Raw genomic sequence first — 9,112 nt, forward strand, 5'->3', positions numbered from 1 at the left:
CACATAGTACACATATTCATCTGCTACCTTTATTAACCTGAGTGTAGCTGTGAGGCCTGTACTAGCCTTGTTGACTAGACTTCCTCCTTGTCTGACACTGGGTATTGGACCGTACCGACGTCCATAGACCGGTCACTCTTCCACCTCAGTGTCTGTAGTTGACAGGGTAACTTCTCCATGGCCACACACGGTCATTTTAAGGGTGAAAGTTGAAATTATACAATGGTTGTAACGCCAGTGCGTGTTTTATGCGTGTGTACGCGGGGAAAAAATCGTGCACGCGAAAAAAAAAACGCAGGAAGGGGACTCCCCCGCCACACTGCTGTGCCCCACCCCAAAAAATGTGCACCAGCCGCCACTGGGCCCCTGTTAGCACTGATGACGAGGAAGGTAGGTTACAGTTAGCCAGTGGATATACAACAACATGACATGTTTTAGTTAGTAATTAATAAAACATCTCACAAAACATAATGGAATGTAAAAACGTTGACGCTCAATATCTCTAAACTACCCTAAACGGAGATAGAACCAGTGGCGTAGCGGACGGGCCCGCAAGCGACGCACCGCGTTTTTTTTTTTTTTTTTGAAACTTCGAAAAATGTCATCTTTTCTTTTACCCAATGCAGCTTCTGAGACTGACACGGGTAGGGATGCGATTAGCACTGGGTCAGGGACAAACGTCGTTGATGCACCTGTTGCTAGCAGCACCGCTGTGGAGGCCAGTGTTACTGCAGCTGCCATGCGAACGCGAACCGGCACGGTTCTTTGCCGGTGTGAAAGCCCTATATGAGGGGTTCAGCGTCAGTTCGCTTCGGTGCACCTTGCTGCCTGATTGTCTGTCCCTGTGTCATTCACTCTCAACATGGATACAAGTACAATAAGCATTCTTTAGGTGGTGGTAGATTCTCTATTCGGACATTATAGCCGCTATATGTGGGACTGTCGGTCTGATATTGTAAAAAAAAAAAAAAAAAAAAATACGGAAGTACATGTCTCAAGTATTATCTCGGCGGTTAGTCGAGTGAAAGAAAAACAACATACAGATGATAATTCACACAATATAATACCACGAAAGCGTACAGCACTAAACAATAACATTTATTTGGGCAGCATCCTACTCAAACTCAGGCAGAAGGGCAGGGTCCGGCCAGGTTCACAGTCACAGACTGCCAGTGCATTGATCATACAGGTACATCATTCAGCTGGTTATAGAGGTTTCTTTTTCTATTCTACTTCTGCTGTCTGCGTCTCCCTGGGTATTCCTAGACCAGATGGCAAACAGTAAAGAAATGCCACAATATACCAGGACTTAAGAAACGAGATGTCCAACAAAGGATTTGACAAACCCTGGCCAATTTTGCGCAACAAGTAGACTCTGATGCAGCGGCGACAGGGTTGCCAGATTGGCTAGTTTTTGTTGGATTTAGACGTTTTTAGATTGGTTAGGTTGGAAATTCTCAATCCCATCTGGCAACCCTTAGCGGAGAGTATACAGGTTGTATGTTTACAAATATCGCACTGCTCTGCACACCACACTTTGTTAAAAGAAATAAAGCTTGTACTTTTCTACTTATAATACATTCTACTGATGTGGTCTACCATTTGGTTTTAGTTGTAGGCTATTGCTCTCACTTGTTTGTACCTTTTGCTAAGTCAAGCATTTAGAATGTAGAGTGCATATTGCGAAATTTCACAATGTCAATAACGCATCGGACTCTAAAAAACGCACGTTTTTTTTAACCTCCGTTGCGAAAGGGCCCCCGCCGCCACCTTGCAGGGGGGCCCCCGGGATTTTGCGGTACGCCACTGGATAGAACCTTATCATTCTAAGCTCATGAAATGTCAATGTCATTATTCCTTCTAGTCCACCGAGTGGACAAAGTTGGACGGTAATTTAGCTACGGCAAGCATGGCTCGAATTTTACAAATCACATTACAGTACATAACATCAACCCACTATAATAGAGTGCATTTATTAGTTCAGAAATGATTACAACACTTGTGTGTTGTTGTGAACGACCTATATAGCCTGTAGAACATTCTAGAAACCCTACCAATAAACATAATCATGTTTGATATTACTAGTCCTGACCGTGGAGGATCTGCCAGTGACTGAGGCTTGTGTCCTGACCCACCCTGTGGGAAACCCAGACCTCGGTCAACCAGACCAAGACTCACCCACTGTCCTCATCTGTGAGGTAAGATCTCCCACTAGGAGAGAATGATGACAGTCTCTAGTCTAGGTGTATGTATGTTAGAGACAAACAAGACATCATCATTATGTCTTTATGTCCATGCATTCTGTGCTACAGGAGGTGCCGGTGTCAAGCGGGCAGTTGTTGCCATGGAGGTCCAGTCGTCTGTACTGTGGGCCTCAGGCCATAAGGGTAAGACATGTTTTACTATCCTAGCTTGTCAGTCTGTTGGATTGATAAATGCTAAATGCGATCCTTGGGACGGCCCAACTCTGACGTCACCCGTTGGGTAAGGGTTGGGTAAGGGAGATAGATAGAAGTTTATTTTTCCCAGGAGGAACTTTTTGTGGGGTGGTAGGCTACAAGCAACTGTTGGTACTAATCCACATGTCCATTAGAGAGCCAAGAAAACCATCATTAATAAACAAATACAGTACAAGACAGAAGATTACAACTGAATATGATTGGGAGGAGTCATTGTTCAAGGGCAAGGGTCAAAGGTCACCCCAGAGAACCCACTTAGGGCTTGATTAGGTTTTGCTCGAGCAAAAAAAAAAAAACACCGTCAGCCCCCAGTTGGACTTTCAAAAAGGAACGTCCAAATGGTGAGTATAATATCCAGTTGATTTCACAGCAGACCTGTGTTCCCATGAAACACACAAGTATGCTTGATTTACTTCTCCTATTGCAATGAAAACAATGGAATTTCAATGGGGTTGGTTGGCAAAAGTGAAAAAGAAATCCTATTTGACTACATTCACAGTCATCTCCACCCTATCAATTATAGACCACCATATATAATTGCATTAATAATAATATAATGTATACATATTTAGGCACTCTCTGGCCCTGGCCCCGCCCCTGGACATAGCTCCGCCCCTGGTGTGTGTGAGTGAGAATAGCAAAGAGGGAGGGTTTATGATGGTCTTCTCCTGTGTGGCTGTGTGACAGAGAGAGAGAAAGTGTATTGTGAGTTTACTATGCAGGCTGGGAACTGTGTGTGTGTGTGTGTGTGTGTGTGTGTGTGTGTGTGTGTGTGTGTGTGTGTGTGTGTGTGCGTGTGTGTGTGTGTATGTGTGTGTGTGTGTGTGTTTGTAGTATATGCGTGTACGTTTGCGATGTTGAAACTAGACTGGTAGATCTTGGCAGACTGGCTACTTGAAAAGTAGATCTTGGTTCAAAAAAGTGTGGGCAACCCTGGTGTATAGTATATACAGTACATCCCTGAAAAAAAAAAATGCGAAAAATGAAATCAGCATCTCTACATTTCTGGCAGCCATTCCATTCCAGTGTCTGCTGAATTCCAACACAGACACACCTTATTCTACTTAGTGAGGTACTGATTAGGTGATCACCAGAACCAAATCTTATTTAACAACAAAAAGTATAAAAACCACTGCTGTGGTCATCACTATCCTCTTAGTCTTACTAAAAACAGTGCTAGTTGTACCTCAAAGGTAATTGGAATATAATTTTAAAAAAATACTGACCATGCCAAAACAGTTGAAACGAAACGTTTTTGAGTGAGGAAAAGAACTGTTAAGCAACACTCACTCATCAACTTAAGATATGCGCAATTAATCTCTCAAATACCATCATGATTTGTATCCTACCACAGTTTACAAGTTATATAGAGCCCGTTTCAGCTACACGTCAAGAAAACATTAATGATTGGTAATGAAAAATAACTGCCCCCCACAATGAAGGCTTTGCTGCATGACGCAGTCAGAGGTAACTGCGTCAAGCAGAGGTAAGAGGTAAGCAGAGGTAACTGCGGTTCTCGACAGTGCCTTTCTCTAAAGCAGTGGTTCTCAAACCTCTCTTCCGGGACCCCCAGGCCCTCCACATAATATTTGATCTGTTCCACCACCAGCACACCTGATTCAACTTGATTAGTTGGAACAGATCAAATAATATGTGGAGAGGCTGGGGGTCCCCGACCAGAGGTTTGAGAACCACTGCTCTAAAGTGAATGAGCCTCGATCTCCCAACTCTCCAAAATCTCAGGCAGCCTTCATTAAGAAGTCACAGTGCATTCTATTATTGCTCGCAATGCGCCCCAGTGCCAAGGTGTAAAAAAAAAAAGCTCTCTCCCATTAAAATCATGCAACAGGTACAGACCCCCAGCAAGGTCCTCACCCCCAGCAAGGTCCTCACCACCAGCAAGGTCCTCACCCCCAGCAAGGTCCTCACCACCAGCAAGCGCAGGGAGAGCCAGGCCCTCACCCCCAGCCAGGCCCTCACCACCAGCCAGGCCCTCACCCCCAGCAAGGTCCTCACCCCCAGCCAGGCCCTCATCTCCAGCCAGGCCCTCACCACCAGCCAGGGCCGCGCCCAGAAGAGAGGAGAGCGCCAGACTGAGCTGAAGCGCCAGTTTGACAGAAAGAAGCTGGACCGTACGACCACATACAAGGTTTGTGAATTTATTAATACTAACATAGAAGTTGATGTACTTTGTAATTATTGTCTATGTATTTGAGGGGTTGAAAAATCATCTCACTAAACAGGGTCTCTCTCTACCAGGGTGTAAATCTGTATGTGAAGAACCTGGACGACAGCATGGAGGTCCTCACCCCCAGCAAGGTCCTCACCACCAGCAAGCGCAGGGAGAGCCAGGCCCTCACCCCCAGCCAGGCCCTCACCACCAGCCAGGCCCTCACCACCAGCCAGGCCCTCGCCACCAGCCAGGCCCTCACCCCCAGTCAGGCCCTCACCACCAGCCAGGCCCTCACCACCAGCCAGGCCCTCACCACCAGCCAGGCCCTCACCCCCAGCCAGGCCCTCACCCCCAGCCAGGCCCTCACCACCAGCCAGGCCCTCACCCCCAGCCAGGCCCTCACCCCCAGCCTAGGTCAACCAGACGAAGACTCACCCACTGTCCTCATCTGTGAGGTAAGATCTTGTGCAATGTGCTCTACAATCTGGGCACATGAATGATCGGATCGGTGAGCAGGGGCCAACTGTCGCGCCATTCATCTCATTAAGTTTCATAATTGGATTCAGTTTTGTATAAGGCATCCTTTCTTTAGCGACAGTATAGGCTGCCCTGAACGAACTAGCTGTCTCCTTATACATACTGGAGGTGAGTTCTGGAACTTGGTTTTGTTTGAGCTCTGCTATTTCAACAGTTTCAACGTTGGGTGTCATAACAGGTGCAGCTGAATTCAAGTTTGGTTTCTTGGTTGAAAACCCGAAACTTTCCAGGCTTGTCGACTCGGTCGGCAGCAGTGGCCTTTTTTGGGGCGGCATGATAGCTAGCTACTGAATGTTTTCTTCTCAATAATCATGTTTTCAAGTTCGCACGCTCTCAACGATCATATTCTGCTGTTGCACAATATTCTACTGCGCCCCATAGTGTCTTGGTGGTAAAGTGCAGGCAGTCAAAGGCATACTGTCATTCACAGGAGATTAATGCGCGTAGTTCTATTGGAAAACGTGTTTATTTTAGAATATTTATCATATAAATAAATATAAATAATCCTCATTACATTGACATTTTTGATCAAATAATGGTTGTGGTATTATTAGCGACCCCCACAGATGTATGATTTTACTGCTTTCATGGGAGCTCAGACCTTCCTTATGGGAGCTCAGCTCCCATTGGCTCCCACATAACTCGAACCCTGGTTGTCACTTGTCTGCCCTAATTGTCTGCTCTAATTGTCTCTAAATATATAAAAATCAACAACGTCAGATTAAGCTATTAATCGCGCTACCGCCACCTGCGCAACCATATGAGAGCTGTATGAATGTATTTATTTTTTTGCCGCCTTAATTTTTCTGGACCAATTAAGTGGAATTTGATCATTTCCCACGGCACATCTGATGATCTCTCACGGCACACTAGTGTGCCGCGGCACAGTGGTTGAAAAACACTGGTCTAGTTAATGCTTTGTTTCTCCTCTATGCAGCATCCAGAAATATGATTATTTCTCATCCATTCATTCTGGATTAAAAACTAAGAACGTAATGAATCTGAATCTGTACTTTGCATAGTCGCCGTTTCGTGGAGGTACAGTTAGCCAGTGCTATGAGCCAGTCGTTCTCATTTGTTCATATTTACTGCATGAACTGCTGCATTAAATCCTCCCAGGCAGGCGGCCTCTGAGGAAGCCAGCCTCGGCCGTCTGCGCTGAGTGAGCTCGCAGGGCTCTAGCAGGGCTGGATATTATGGTGCATTTAATTGCTCCTCGGAAACTGCTGGAGCTTCTCACCGAGTTTAGCGTAGGATCTCACACAGGGCTCCCTATTGGCCCATTCTGAGTTCATTCGCTCCAAGAAAGGGGTACTCTACTCTGGAATTCTCAGAGTTGCTGAGTAAGAAATCCTCCTAGTTAGTTTCCTAGTTCCAAGCCCCTTTCCCCCCCCCCCCTCCTCCTCCACAGACTCCAAACACGGACGCAGAGCCTCTTCCAGAAGCGCCATGCAGCTTGGCCTCGGCTTCCCCGGCTTCCCTGGCCACCCCCGCCGCCGGGCCGGCCCCTCCCCCTGGCCTTCCGCCACTCGTGCAGGCCACAGCGGAGGCCAGCGAGGCGGCCAGGGCCCCCGGGCCCTCAGACACTAAAGAGGCCCCCCTCAGGGCGGGGCCGGAGGCGCCCGTCTCAGCCGAGGGCAAGAGCCCCCCCGAGCCCCAGACACACAGCCTCTATAGGAAGAGTCCCACTACAGGTATGGAGGGAGGGAGGGAGGGAGGGAGGGAGGGAAGGAGGGATGGATGGGAGGATGGAGGGAAGGAGGGGTGGAGGGAGTGAGGGATGGGTGGATGGAGGGAGGGAGGGATGGAGGGAGGGAGGGAAGGAGGGAGGAGGGAAGGAGGGAGGGAAGGATGAATGTATGGATGGAGGGGTGGAGGGAGGGATGGGTGCATGGATGGATGCATGGGTGGGTGGATGGACGGACGGACGGACCCTTTGTCATGGCCGCACACATGACCATATCGGTGCCTCTTTTCTTTCTAGATCGAAATCAGAGAATTGCAGGAAAGGATGGATATAGTTTTCAAAGCTCCTTTTATTCTTCAAGTTAATCTACCCCTTGTGGAATTGTTTTGTTTGTACTGCTTGAATTAATGTCTTAATTTAGAGTTAGACTTCTATCATTCTGTACCTAACTAGTTTTCCTCACCTCACCTCTCCTTCTTTTTCTCCCTATCTCTCTCCCTCTCTTTCTCTCCCTCTCTTTCCCTCTCCCTCTCTCTGTCTCCCTCTCCCCCTCTCTCTCCCTCCCTCCCTCTCTCCCTCTCTCTCTCTCTTTCTCTCTCTCTCTCTCTCTCTCCCTCTCCCTCCCTCCCTGATTGGTCTAGATCTGGCCGAGGCCAATGGGAAGCGTCAGTACAACCGGGACTTCCTGCTGGGCTTCCAGTTCACGCCCGCCTGCGTGCAGAAGCCAGAGGGACTGCCTCAGATCAGTGACGTAGTGCTGGACAAGGTGTGTGTGTGTGTGTGTGTGTGTGTGTGGCACGTGTCAGCGTTTCAACCTCCCAGAAAAGAGTAGGAGACTGGCTACGATGCATGTAGAATCCCACGGAGTCATATTCTTTCTGAGAGAGAGAGACAGACAGAGACAGACAGAGACAGACAGACAGACAGAGACAGACAGACAGACAGAGAGAGAGAGAGAAAGAAAGGGAGGAAGAGGGGGAGAGAGAGAGACAGCTGAGAGAGAGAGAGAGACAGTTTAGAGACAGAGAGAGAGAGACAGTTGAGAGAGTGAGACAGTTGAGAGAGAGAGAGAGAGAGAGAGAGCTGAGAGAGTTGGAATAGTTCTCCTTTCCTCCCCCACAACTGTCTCTCTCTCTCCCCCTCCCTCCCTCCCTAGTTCCCTTCTTCCACATCTGGTGCCAACTTCCCCTCACGGCTCTAGTCAGTTAAACACCCGGGGCGGCTGGTCGGAGGTGGGACTTCCCCTCACGGCTCTAGTCAGTTAAACACCCGGGGCGGCTGGTCGGAGGTGGGACATAGGAGGCCGGGGGGCTCACTGTAACGTAGAAAGGCGCTCCTCCTCATTCCGTTCCGTGCGTTCCGACGAGCCCCCCGTCCTCCCACCTCTACCTCCGCTGTTCAACACACTTCATCAAACGGCCTCGCTGACACGTGCAATAACAAACAGAGGAACGTGTGTGTGTGTGTGTGTGTGTGTGTGTGTGCGTGTGAGTGTGAGTGTGTATGGTGATCTAGAACTTTGATTGAGGATTAGTCCAGTCTCTCTGCGGGGTATTTCTACACGACAGGGCCGAACCGGACCACTGCTGGCTCAGATGCCGTATCTGTCTTTTCACAACGTCTGTTGCAGCGCTGTTTCAGTCGCCATGGCGGATGAGTCACCAGGCCAACCTGGTCCAGCTCAGCTCGGTTCATCTCAGTTCAGCTCTGGAGCGTTAGATTAGATTAGATTAAGTATTATACAACGAAATGCAGTTTAGCGTCAACCAAAAGTGCCAAAATCCAACCAAATAGTGATATAAGAGTATGACTTAAATAGAACAGGAATGGTAGTGATAGGTGACTATGCAATATACAGTATGTTTAGTTTTGTAAACATCAGTTTAGTTTAGAGGTATACAGTTATGGGCTATATACAGTTATGGGCTATATACAGTTATGAGCTATGTACAGTTAGGTAGCTAGTACAGTGAGGTAGTTTATATACAGTTATGAGTACAGTGAGGTAGTTTATTTACAGTATCTAATGTGTATGACATGTTAGCGTTTAGAGCACCAGTGGGTTAGATCCTAATGAGAGGGGAGGGGGGGTTGAGGAGGATGAGGAGGGGGGAGGAAGGGGAGGGTCCCCCCCCCCCCCGGCTCAGAGTAGAGGTTCACTGCTGTCTTCTCACTGCTCCCCCTGCTGGCCTGTTCATTGTGTCTCTCTGTCTCTCTCCCTCCCTCCCCCCCTCCCTCCCTCTCTCTCCTTCTCTC

The 9,112-nt window shown here is 48.2% G+C and overlaps 1 protein-coding gene across 1 annotated transcript in view; it reads left to right on the plus strand.

Annotated features, from left to right (window-relative positions):
• Nucleotides 1-341: 341 nt before the first annotated feature.
• The window catches only part of LOC308154037 (eukaryotic translation initiation factor 4 gamma 3-like), a gene marked incomplete at both ends in the record, with an annotated part of 22,001 nt that continues 13,230 nt past the window's right edge, over nucleotides 342-9,112 (plus strand). Inside the window, 5 exons of the mRNA XM_080527217.1 lie at nucleotides 342-390; nucleotides 2,086-2,198; nucleotides 2,313-2,387; nucleotides 6,581-6,863; nucleotides 7,498-7,622. Of these exons, the coding sequence (XP_080383343.1) occupies nucleotides 342-390; nucleotides 2,086-2,198; nucleotides 2,313-2,387; nucleotides 6,581-6,863; nucleotides 7,498-7,622 (645 nt within the window). The remainder of the gene's footprint in view (nucleotides 391-2,085; nucleotides 2,199-2,312; nucleotides 2,388-6,580; nucleotides 6,864-7,497; nucleotides 7,623-9,112) is intronic.

Source organism: Nansenia antarctica (genome assembly GCF_963989245.1).
Source record: "Nansenia antarctica genome assembly, chromosome: 3".
NCBI lineage: Eukaryota > Metazoa > Chordata > Actinopteri > Argentiniformes > Microstomatidae > Nansenia > Nansenia antarctica.